Source organism: Uloborus diversus, chromosome 4 (assembly GCF_026930045.1).
Source record: "Uloborus diversus isolate 005 chromosome 4, Udiv.v.3.1, whole genome shotgun sequence".
In the NCBI taxonomy this organism is placed as follows: domain Eukaryota; kingdom Metazoa; phylum Arthropoda; class Arachnida; order Araneae; family Uloboridae; genus Uloborus; species Uloborus diversus.
Window position 1 is genome coordinate 111,348,985 of NC_072734.1, and position 13,444 is coordinate 111,362,428.

Consider the following 13,444-nt stretch of genomic DNA (forward strand, 5'->3'; position numbering starts at 1 on the left):
TAGAAATCTACTAATATTTTCCCTTAACACAAGACACATTTGCGTTGCTGCAGTTTTGATTCATCTACCGAATATTTCCCTTTATTCGGTTTGTCCTCCCAAGCCACGTATATGCTATATATAAAACTATCTACTCAGATTTATGGACACTAAAAACGTCACTTAGCTTTCACTGCAATGAAAGCTTTTAGATATTAATTTGTCCTCTCACGTCTTTGACATCGATCTTCAACTCTAATCTTCGCTTACTAAAGAACATACAATAACGATCCCTGTAAATTTTGGTACTGGCCTGCTTCTAAGCATTTTTGGAATTAAAAGAGGCGTTAGAATCAATAAACTGTTAGCTGTTGGTATGTATAAATAATTAACAGTGGTAAGAATAATTTAGTGGCGTTCAGTTGTGCAATGGTGTTAGTTGAGGGTAAACAGTTTCAAACTAATTTGCTGAGCGAAACAGAACACGGTTTAATGGGGTTGTTTCCTTCAGTCAAAAGTAGTACTTTTAGTCACTGAAATTGATAGAATAAGCAAAAAAAATAAAATAAAATAAAATAAATAAATAAATAAAAATAACATGGATCCAGAAAGTTCTTTCATTTTCGCAATAGTTATTTTTTAATTAATTTTTTAAAATGTCCGATTTCGCAAACAAGGCGTGGTCTTGATGACGTCACAAATGATGCTCTTAGGCGCATTTTGCACCGCGTTTCCTCGTTATGATAATCAAGAAGCGAATTAAAACTGCGCTCTACGCTTCTTATCAACCATTTCGTTGCCAATACACGTGAGTAAAGATGCGAATTAAATATTTTGCTCTGTGAATGGCAACACAGAATGGCATTTGATCATTTGTGATGTCATCGGCAAGAAATGTAAACAATGGAAGCGCACCGATTTAAGTAATTTTTTAAGAATATTAAACTTAACAAACTGTTTAAAAATGGTCAGATCCTATGCTTTTAAGGATGTTCTTTCAGAAAAAAATACTTTTAAAATTTTGGAAATGACCCCATTAAGTTCCGAAACTTGTACGATTGATATTGTTTTGTTTCAACCTTTACTGGCTATTTTGATGCTTTGAGGATTATACTGCCGTGCTAAGTATATAAGTCGTATTTGCACGTTTTACCAAAATTGAGTTACGGTAATGAACGTTAGAAATCCAGAAAACATGAACGTTCACAGTCATTTAAACATTCTTTAAGCATAATAAATAGTGATGAACAGGTTTATGATTTTTTATTGTTATTTCCATCATTAATTATCATAATTTTTTATTACAAAGAATTCATTTTTAAGATTTTTATAACAAATACTATTAAAAAATAGGAAATAATATTATCGTTATTTACGGTAACTATTATAATTAAAGAAGTAATCAAAATAATAATAATTATTATTAATTTTGTTGTTGTCGTCGCCGTCATTATTATAATTATTTCCAAATATTCTTTGTGTAAGTTTATTGCTAGAACGAGCGAAAAATTATGAAGTTATTTGTCACCGGTAGTTTGCAGATTCTATGTAATTGAGATTTGTACGTTTTCTTGGGTTGTAAGTCATTATGAGCTGTTGCACAAGCTGTACAGTAAAAAATTGGAGAGCTGCGTTGTTTTATTTGCTTGCAAAGAAAACCTTTTTTTTTTTTTTTAATTTCTAATATTTGGACAAAAAAAATTTTTACTGCTATATGCCTGAATATGCAAAACTTGATTTTCACCAATTCTATATAGGTTTTTTAAAATGTTAACACTAGAAATCTAACGAACCTTTGGGCTGAAAATTAAAATAATCAGTTCTTCAAAACGTTGGTCAATTGATTATTTTACTAGAAATCTACTTTCTTTTACCCTATACCTTCATTAAACTATTCCTAAAATATAATATTTTACCCAGCCATTCCGCAATCAAAAGGTTTTGTGTAAAAAGATAATATTAATCTTTTTTTTTTTTTTTTTTTTTTTTGTTCACGTTCGTAGTAATTGAATTCCTACTACTTTTACTTACAGGGCATCTCAGCGGCTAAATTTGTCAGCGAAAAAGAAGAAGAAAAGCACCGAACAATCACGATTTCGAACGAATTTTCGCGAAGTAATCAAAACTCATCCACCACCTGTTCCTCCTGGATTATTGAGGACTACAGGAAGAAAGGAAGTGACTGGAGTTGGGAAAGTAAGTCCGTTTCATTGATTCTGCAGTTCATTTTTCTAAAAAATTATTTTTCTTGTTTATCTTGATTGCGAAATACGTGATTTTTATCTGTCAAAAGCTAATTGAAGTTACAGTACAACTTCTTTTACTCGAACTAATTGGGATCGAGGAGGGGGAGGGGGTGTAGTTCGGACTGTGAAATCGTTTGAAGTTCAGAACATTTATTTCAATACATGTAATATATGCTTGACATATGTCCTTCGGACATATCAACATCTAGTACGATGTCAAAATGGATCATAAAAGTTACAGAAAAAAGCACTGTAAAATTTTGTTTATTTAATTGATAATAAACAGCAACATAGACTATACACAGCATAAAAGCAAAAAAAGTTGTTTGTCAGTAAACAGTAAGTACAAAACAGTACTGTACTGCTTTCAACTGAAGGATTCCCCGACCTGCACTTTATGCAACTCTGGACAAGTCATGGACGCTACTCATCTGGACGACTGCTCTGCACTAACTAATTTTAATTGTGTTGTCGAGAAATATTGGAGAGCCCGCGGTTTTATGGCCTAATGGCCAATGTACCCGGCGTTTGTGAAATAAAAATAAATAAATAAACAGTACTATACTACTGCGCGTAGTGTGCTAATTAGTCAGAGTTTTAAAATTAAAAAAATAAAAATACGAACAGTTTTTTTCTTTTGAACCAAAGTAGAAATGTATTTTTTTTGGCTGCAAAGTCTCAAATGTATTTCATTTCGTCAGCTTCCGGATTAAGGGGGTTTTGATTAAACAGTTCTTTTGTAGTTAGCTTTTTTTAGTAATTAGTTTTAACCCGTTTATTTCATCTTATGATCTTAATGATGTATTGTTTATTTTACATGTTTATTCTTATAATTTAATACTTAGAAAGATATTATTACCTTATAAAAAACTAATTCACTAATTTGGTAAATACGAGCAGGGTGGCGACAGATCAGGGAAATCAGGGAGATCAGGGAAAAATCAGGGAACTTTATTAATCAGGGAAAAGTCAGGGAAATATCAGGGAATTTTGAAAAAAATTACAAAAAATCAGGAAAAATTAATTTTAAGAAGAAAAAAAAATTTTTTTTTTTGCTTTACAAAATTAAGTACTCTAATTCCCTACGTATTTCCCGCCAATTATATGTTCAAAAAAAAAAAAAAAGTAAAATTAATGAGGAGCGATTATACACTGCCGCATATTTGTGCATCTTTTTTCCTCAACGTCAAAGTATTGAATCTTACTTATTAACCACAGGATGAACTTCCTAAGTTTGCTTCTGTGTCTGTTAGGTTGTTTATTTTACCTAGCTTGAAATTTCCTTTTACGCTTTCAATGCTACATAAAATAAACAACCATACAGGCAAAGAGGAAGCCTTCATTAATGCCTGAGCTCCTTTGCCTTTATTCCATTCTCTCGAAGTAATTAGCGTATTGTAATCACGATTTCAAGAAGAAATCTTTGGTTTTTGAATTAATACCATAAAAGCTTAAAAGTTATTACTTCTTCGTGTTTTTAATTTAATTGCTAAAATTGAACTTTCAATATAAAAAAAACTTTGTATTTTTGCTGTTATACTATTTGTTGTCACCGCAGATTATAAAGGTTTTTTTTTTCTTCAGACTTAAGTGATTCTTTAATTTTATAACAGAGTTGTATTCTTCTTTTATATATTTTGAAATTAACTAATTGCTTTTTTTTTCTTTTTTTCCCCCCTGCATTTCAAAGTTGTTTGTTACAAAAGCTATCTAAGATTTTTTTTCCGTTTCATAATGAAATCATTTGAAATACAGTTAACTTGTGTACTAAGGTAAATCTCTTTATTTTTTATTGTTAAAATGCTGTATTCATTCATTAAAACCTATGTTCTTGATTAGAGAAAAGCTCCCTATGAACGGATGTCAATGGTTTCATCTGTTTTGCATAAATATGTCAATTAGTTATATAAGAATAACTACATTACTTCTATTCTTTCACTATTACTTGTTATTCTTGCAACAATTATTATACTGTTTGAAAACTTCAAAATAATTTCAATTACTTTTTAGTTCTATCATAAATACGCATATGTTTTTAAGAGTAATTTTAATAGTTTCTTAAAATTCTTATGCTGAGTGGTTTCTGGAAGTAAAGTTTTTTTTTTTTTTAATTTTCTCTAATCTTTTCATATAGAAAAACTTAATATACTGTTTTGTAGGGATTTTTTCCCAAAAAAATTGACTTGATATGTTTTTTTAACCATTTTATTAAAAAAGTAGCATCTTTTTAAAATATATCTTTAGTTCAACAACTTTATACAACTTAAAACGTTTAAAATACTGCATTTTATACAAACATACAATGGATTTAAAGTAGAGCAAAGAAAGAAAACCATTATTATTGGTAACGTAAATCAGGGAAATTTGGTGAACTTAATCAGGGAAATCAGGGAAAAGTCAGGGATCTTTTTTTCACAATTCCTGTCGCCACCCTGTACGAGGCATGTTTTGTGAGTAAGGATAGTTTTGTTGTATACACTAATAAGTAGTGAGCATGCTGTAACCAGGGCTGTTGAGTCGGAGGAAAAGTGATCGACACCAGCTCTGACTCCTGAAATTCTAGAACCTTCGACTCTGAGAGCACTGGCATAGTTGCAGGCTTTGTGAGAATATGACCTACTCTGACTCCTGACTCCGACTCCGCAGTCCTGATGGCGGTCATTCCAAGCTCGTCAGCTTGCGAGATCGAGATTTTCGCTCACGTGATCGGTTGTGACGTAGAAATGTCGCAAAGTAATATTCTAATCTACTGGAACCTAGCCGCAAGCTAAGTTCGAGTAGATTAGAATACTACTTTGCGACATTTCTACATCACAGCCGATCACGTGAGAGAGAATCTCGATCTCGCAAGCTGACGAGCTTGGGATGACCGCCCTTCGGGATCAGCTGTGCTTACTTGCAGCTGTGTAGGTAGCCTGTACCTTATGCTTGTATCTTTAAAGTTTTCTAGCTCATGAAACTGCTTACCCCGTGTCAGATCCCGTAAAAGATTCACAGAGCAAATTAAAGCAAAAAACATGGCATACTAACAAAGATCATTTTTGCTAAACCATAATAATGGAATCCCCATTCCGCGACTAAAATGGGACCCTTTTAAGACTTTTTGCCAAGAAGTCCTTTCCCCCTTTGTTCAGATCTTGAGCAATTTTTATCTTTTATGCTATCTCAAACATCACACTTTTCCGCTTACTCAAACAACACATTTTTATGTTTTCATTATCAAAGATGACGAAGACGTGACAATGACCTTGACCACTTTGTTATGGGAGCAGGTGGCAAGAGGGTATTCACAATATACTTGTAAGGTATGATAAGGTTTTTTCTGCAAAAGATGCCACACTTTGTTTTCAACATCTTCGGCACCTTTCTCTATTTGTCACAATGTATCGCACTTCAACTAACCCCTCCTCTCCGTTGTCACGTGTCACACTACTTTTAATAAACATGTTTTCATTAAAAAAATGTGTGATGTGACACTTATTGTTACCACCAACCTCCCCTTTTTCACAAACTTTTCACACTGTTACGAATTCCCTTCCCTCCTCAAAGCGTGACGTCATTTGTGTACACCACCTAAAAAAACCGGGAAACTATCTTGAAAAAAAATCTTAAGTAGGATCTGGAAAAAAAAATGTGTTTCTAAAAAATTTCTTTCACATTGTTTCTATTTTTACACGGCCCCTCCTTAAAAAACGCGGCTCGTAACATTGCCAGCCTGTAGGTACTGTTGTTAGAACTAACTCACCTGAATCATTAAACTTCTTCTTCCGAATTCACTTAAGTTAAAAAACAGCTTTTTTTTTTTTATCTTTACTAAGAATAAAGCTAAAAGTCTGGATCTCTTTGGCGCGCATAGCACCTAAGCCGTTCTGCCGATTTTCATAAATTTGGCACCATATTAGTTGGTAGCATAGGGGAGTGCACCTAGAAGCGGTTTTTCGAAAACTCGATTTTGGTCTTTTTTTATTCCAATTTTAAGCTATCATTGGTGGCTTTAATTCCTCTGCAGCAATACCGAGCGAATTACCGCTGCATAGACGAGTAAATTTCCATAACACGGACGAGCCAATTACCATAATATGGACGAGCAAATTGACTTAGATTGGCAATCATAGCACATTGGCGAGAAATTCATCATCCGTTATTTTTAAATATACGGGCAAACTAAATATTTTTTAATCTTCTACTACGGGAAAAGCCGTGCGGGTACCGCTAGTAAACTGATGTTTGCTCGTGCTTATTTTGGATAAAATTGACAAACATTAATTTTCAGGTTAAGGTGATGCTGCGCATGTGTCCTTCAAACGAAGCGGATTCTTCCTACATGACGGTGGACAGCAGGAAGAAGCAAGTGACCCTTTATGATCCGACGGTTTGTGGCCAGGACACATCTGGGGAAAGATTAGCTGGAGTGGCTGCTCCCAAAATGTTCGCTTTTGATGCTGTTTTCTCTCCAGATGACAATCAGGTACGTTAGGCATTGAGCTGAACTAAAGAACAGGAACTAATACTTTCTGTTAAACTGTATGTAAGTCATGCTGAGAAAGGTCACAGAAATATAAATAGATAGACACACATGCGTATATATAGTTTTTCATTTATTTACCGATATTCGAAAACTCTGGCGTACATATCACCCCCGCAACCCCCGCGGTGTGGAGGGGGGGGGGGTGCGCAAGAGGTATGAGGGCACATGCTATGAAAAAATAACAACACTAAGCTAAAATTACCCCCAAAAAATTTATGGGGTTGGGGCAGAATTTTAAATCTTGCAGGGGAGGGGCACACCAAAGTCTTATGTACGCTACTAGTCAAAAAAACTGGATAAATTATGAAAATAGTACTTAACTCTTTTTCTCTTCAGCAACTTATGAATAACTACTCTTAAACTATTCCGCTACGTAAAAAATAGTGCATATTGCTATGCAAAAAAAAAAAAAAAAATGCTGTATAAACAAAAGCTTTTTTATATGTATATAACTAAACTCATACCGTGTGCCAGCAAAAGAGTGTTGTCAGCCAAATAATTTCTGAACGGCAAGAGCAAATGTCATAAAAGTAGTTGGAAAAGAAAAGTTGCCATAAGCTCAGTGCCACCTGGGGGCAAAACTCTTAGTTAGCACTTTTATCGCAGAAACGGTACGAGACACGGAAAAAGTTGTTCAACATCATTAAATTAAGGAAGATAAGCCGTCCTCCTTAAAGAAGTTTTAAAAATAGTAGGTGTGAAAAGCAATTTAGCAACTAGTCCTTGGTTAACGTGGTTGCGTAAAAAGGTATCCACGTTTAAATGACCTGAGTCCTTTTTACGGTAGCATATACAAAGAAATGAGTGTAAGCAACCACTCCACCCTTATTTTAGGAATTTTGAAAGCATATTACGCATATTTGTGTGAGTTATCACCTTCGGTGTTGTACAACGTACAGCGGGAAGTTCTGTTCCTAATTCAAATGTATATTTTTGATGAAATAAACCATTTTAAGCATTACAGATAAATGCACCCCATTTACGGCAAATTTAGTTTCATCAACGGGATTAAACAAATGTGGTGTTTGCTCTTTAATTTTATTATTTTTGGGTGCAATTTTTTTTTTTTTTTTTTTTTTTTTTTTTTTTTTTTTTTGTATTAAGTCGCTGTTGCTGAACATCGTTGTATTTGATTTCTTCCGTAACTCGTACCTTTTTGAGATAAGAACGCTAACTTTGAAGTGCTACAAGATGATTTACTGCATAGTTCATGGCATCTGCACAATAACTAGACCCCAATATTATGAGTATAACTCTTGCCGTTCAGAAATTATTGGTGTACCAACGAATTTAGGCAGGCTCACTGTATAACATGCGATCCATTACTGGTTAAAACAACCTCAAACAGTTTGCGCTAAAGGATTTTTTTTTTTTTCTTCTAAAGAGTCATACCGGCAAGAAAAAAAAGATACATCTTGTGAAGTTTTTTGAACTGATTTTTTAAACGCGACTTTACATTTTCCCTCACGAAAATTCATCTGGCTCAAGTGGAGCTGTGCACAGTCGCTGATACAAGGGTAGGGTCATGGGGGGTCCTGACCCCGCCCCCCCCCTAAACCATTGACAATGTTATTCATCCACATTGTGTTTAAATGCTTAATGATTAAATGAATGTTAAGGTATAGTCGATTGCAGTAATATTTTCAACTAACTAATTATTTTTATGAGTAAATGCTTGAAATAGTGCTTTCTTTCATTTCTTACGAAATTAAAAAGTAACGTTTATGCCATAGACGTCTTTTTCTTGGCTGATTTGGAACTTTTTATTGACACCCAAGCAGTTTTAGAAATGTTTCGTTCATAAAACCCTATATGCTTCAGCATCCCCCCTCCCCCATAAACGGTTGTTTGTATCCGCAACTGGTAGAGCCAGGGTCGCGTCGGTGGTGAGTTTGTGGAAACAACATCTAGATCGTTCGGTTTTAATGTCATAATGTTCATGCTATCAGTTTTAATTATCGCAATATTGGTAATAAATTTAATTCCTTGTACTATAATGTACGATAACATAAAGTTCAATTTAAATTAGTTTTATCACATCTTCTCATATTTCAGCTCTTCAATTTAAACCAACAGCGAGACGGTGCTCATTTATTTGCATAAACAACGTGAAAACAACTCATTTAATCTTGTTTAGCAGATATGTTTTTCGAAATTAAAAAATCCCCCGGCGTAACCTTTCAATTTAAAACTGCTTAAACAAATTACAGAATAGCACTTGAAGTAAAACTCAGATTATGAGCAGATGACAGCAAACATTTTCTATTTTGCTGCATGTTTGCAAAATTTTAGATCTGAAGAAGATTTAAGCTTTAAGATAGGATATTCATCATTGTCAATTGATTTTTAAAACAGCACGCAACCTAATACTGAAGATTTTCTGCCGAAGTTAAAAAAATCACCTGTAAGGAAGACGCGTTTCAGTACATTATCCCTCCTAATTAATCTTCGTCTCAGCAAAGAATAAGAACTCTCGTTAAATTTGTAATTCTTTTGTTACACTAGAGACAGATAATGAAATGTTCTGTGAAGGTGTGTGTTTGGAATAGCTTTCAAGGATTAAGATGTAGGAGCGTTAAGAATATATTGCTACGATATTTTCTTATTACTAATTAATCGCAACGGTGTCTTCAGTTTATTTTGTCGTATACTTAATCACGAAACGACTTGAATGTTAGTTTTTCATGTCAAGTTACATTAGAGTTCAGCTTGCATAATTTAATTGAAGAGTTTCTAAAAAAAAAAAAAAACTTCGTTTCATTAGTAGTTGTTTTTAAGTGTGCATAGCTTGACGATATTATTATTATTATTATTATTATTATTATTATTATTGAATAGAGTCATTTTGGGAATTCTTTTTTGATCGTGTTCCTGAAAATGTGTGCTTAGTTAGTAAGATAATGTACGAGAATTTTCTTGCCATATTCTGTTTAGAGTTTTCTCAAAATATTGAAGAATGAAAAATTGTTCAAATTAAAAATATAATTTTTGTATACATGTTCTTAATCAAGAGCTTTTTCCAACAAAGTGTCTGTCAAAATTAAGCAAAAAATTGTTCAAATCAAAAAGTCAAATATGCGAATGAGGTGTCCTCGTCAAGATCTTTCGACCAAAAAGAAGTTGGTTCGAATAATATTATTAATCAAAAGTTATTAGGGAAACATACAGACCGAAAGTCACTCATTTTCCCCCATCTCAAAGCCCAACTTTCCAATTTTTTAATTTTTCGGTATTTATTTAGTTATTTTATTCATTGTTTTGTTTTTAGCGATATTTTCAAGATGCATGAAGTTTTCTTTCTTTTCTTTTCATTTTATGGGAAATTACTCTAAAAAGTGATATTAAAAACTAGCATTATTAAGAAATAAATAAATACCTTTTTTCCGAGGAATAACAGGAAATATTCAACGTTGTTTAGCACAATTGTACGAAACAACGTTGGATATTTCCTGTTATAGCAATATTAGTTTATTTCAGCAGTTTTTTGCTAAATTAGAAAAAAAAAACACTTTGGCGTCAGTTGAGGCAGTTAAGACTTGCAATCATAGCGTACAAGTTGAGGCAATTAAGACTTGCAATCATAGCATACAATACAGACTGTTTCTTGTTCCTTTAACAATGTGCCAAAATTAGCTTAGTGTAAAGTAGGCCATTCCATGTGATGGAGCGGGACATTTTGTGAAGTTTTGCCACAAGGTTTTGTTTTGTAAATACAAATAATACAAGCTTTAAAATTTATTTTTGATAGCAACAGTAAATATTTGTTATAAGAGCTATGTAGAACATCGAAGGTTTGTCAGTTTGGAGAAAATAATTTAAAGCCATGCAATAAAATGCCCGTGACGGGACGGGACCCATACGAATCCCGTTCCGTCACAGGCATTTCATTCCGTATTCATCAAGTATTTTATTTAATAACGATAACTTTAATTTTATACGGAATTCTTATGATAAATCCTTATTGTTGCCATCAAAAATAAAATTTTTAAATTTTTTTTTATATATTTATAAAACAAAATATACTGAAAAATGTCCCGTTCCACCAAATGGAATGGCCCAAAAGCTATAAAAGCTCCAAACATTTAGGTTTCTTGTATTTGTACATTATTTAACTTATACTATGATAAACATATCACAAAGGAGAGGGTGGCCCAAAGCGGGTAAGGTTTCGAAGAACACTCGAAAATTGTAGTTTTTTGGATTTTAATCACAACAGTTTCGGTTTTGTTTCCTAGCAGGGTTCTTGAACTTCAAAATAAAAATGATTTTTGTATTATTTCTCATACCCAATATTTATTTATTATCAAACTTAACAAACATGTGAAAAACCCGCTTTGCCCTACCAGGTAGCGCAAAGCGGGTAAACTTTACTAATTGTGGTTTGGTACATTTACCAATCAAATATGGTTTTATAAATGATTAAAATAGTTGACTAGCTACCTGTCATTATATAAAAAAATATAAAACAGTTGCACTTATCCAATTAAAAGTCTGCACATTTGTTAATAAAACATAAAGAAATAATAATAGTCTAATTAATTGCCATCCTTAAAAATAACTTTTTAAAGTTACATTTATCCTATTGAAAGAGAAAATCTAAGTCAGCACACGAATCAAGAAATTTTAAATAAATATGTGATTAAATCCTATACTCGCTTTGCCCGACCCGCTTTGTCCAAAAGCACGTTTTTTATTTCAATAATTATAACCCTAAATTAATAATTAAAAAGAAACGAAATGACCATCGTAGTTTATAGGTGGATAGTGTCAGAATAAGTTATTATTATTGAGAATAAAAAAAAGCTGGTCTTCGACTAATCACAAGTTACAAAATTTCATTTTTTTAAATGTATTGTTTTTTTTAATTTTAAGCCTGGTTCCGCCATGCCGCTTCACTGCTGCTTCACTGAGACTGATAATAACTCGGGTGGGCTCGGGAAAACGCGAAATACGTATTCATCGCCGCTAACACACCATGGGGGGCATGCGAAGGCCTATCCGCTTTGAGCCACTCTCCCCTATGACTCGCGCCTACATGCCGCTTAACGGTTTGCATTTAGATCCAATTTGTATGGTTTCCTGTTAACAGCCTTTCAAAACATGATTAGTGAACAAGCCATTTAAAAAAGAATGTTTTCAAAACTGAAATAAATTAAAAGTACTTTTTGCGCTAAGTCATAGTTTATTATTTATATGTGAAATTTAAACGCTAAAAAATGTAAGGAATTTATCTTTTGTGAGAAATTTATTCCTGAAGAACACCAATGATAGTTAAATTGATCAATAATTTTACAAAAGTGTAGTGTTTTAGCTTATGTGTGTGTGTTATTGTTATTATTTTTTTATTATTAATTTTTATTGGGGTTTCCTTTCGGCAATGAGGAAATAATTATTCGCAAGTTAGTACTTCGTTGAATTTTATAGTTAACCCAGCCTAAAGTTTGATAACACATTGAGCTGAAAATTCTTAGATTTTAAAGCAACAGCTAGGTCAAAATGATAATTCTTTTATAATGACAATTTCAAGTTTAAAAGTGACTATTTTTGTATATCTTTATGTAACATTTAATTTTATACTATGGCTTGCGACATATATTTTAAGGCAATAGTTTAATTACTTGTTTTTGTTTGATATAACATTTGCAGTAAAGAACTATTTTCAACAGCAACTGTAGTGGAAATGAACAATAAAAATATTTACTATTTAAAAAAACCATGAGATGAGTAACCTATTTTTCATCACAATGCAACTATTTTTAGGTGGCTGAAAATACCCTTATAACGATCATGCTTCTTAATTTGGTGATTTTAATGATTTTTATGGAATGGAACACAAAAAAAAAAAAAAAAAAAGGAAATGGAATAACGGTATTGTCTTTAATAATAAATTAAGATGGGAATCAATGAAAAAAAAACTACCCGTATTTTTCGAAGTATATTTTGTTCTTATGTATTTGAATTACAGTACTAAATTTATTGTTGATTTTTCATATTTGTTATTTTAGGCTGAAGTGTGTTCAAGCTCTTTATGTGACGTCATTAGTTCGGTAGTGGGTGGATCTGACGGATGCTTGTTTGTCTATGGCAATTCAAAACTTGGTGAGTTAACTTTCCCTATATACCTAATTTCTGTTTTAAGAAATGATTTATTCTGGGAAACAAGGGCAGTTGAAATTTATATTATTTTTTCTAAATTCAAGTAATGTCTCCATGTCTTTTACTCTTTTTTTCATAATGCAGCTTTTGTATTATTTTTTTCTATATTTCAAGGGGCAAAATGTATTTTACGAAACTACTTCTAATTAGTTTTTTGGAAAATAGTTAAGTGGTTGAGGATTATTTTTATTTTCTTCTTTTTTTTTGATCAACTGTCCATATTGAATGCATAAGTACATGCGTACACAAATGTATGTGCACATTTCTTGTATATTCACTGTTGAATAAATTCTGTAAACTAAAAATTCATATATATATATATATATATATATATATATATTTTATTATTGCCTATTATAATATAGATGGCCGGATGGTGGTGTTAATGGTGAGGCGCTGACCTTCTACTCCTGGGACCCGGGTGATGATTTGAGGTGGCCAGTTGGTGTATTTTCGAGATGCAGAAAATCATCAGCGTCCATGTCGTATGATTATGAGACTGAGATATGTAAAAGATCCCTTGGGTATTCGTTTA

At 32.6% G+C, this 13,444-nt stretch overlaps 1 protein-coding gene across 1 annotated transcript in view; it reads left to right on the plus strand.

Annotated features, from left to right (window-relative positions):
• The window catches only part of LOC129220447 (uncharacterized), a 134,406-nt gene that overhangs the window by 90,589 nt on the left and 30,373 nt on the right, over positions 1–13,444 (plus strand). The window contains exons 3-5 of the mRNA XM_054854867.1: positions 2,013–2,175; positions 6,499–6,693; positions 12,759–12,852. Coding sequence (XP_054710842.1) covers positions 2,013–2,175; positions 6,499–6,693; positions 12,759–12,852 — 452 coding nt within the window. The remainder of the gene's footprint in view (positions 1–2,012; positions 2,176–6,498; positions 6,694–12,758; positions 12,853–13,444) is intronic.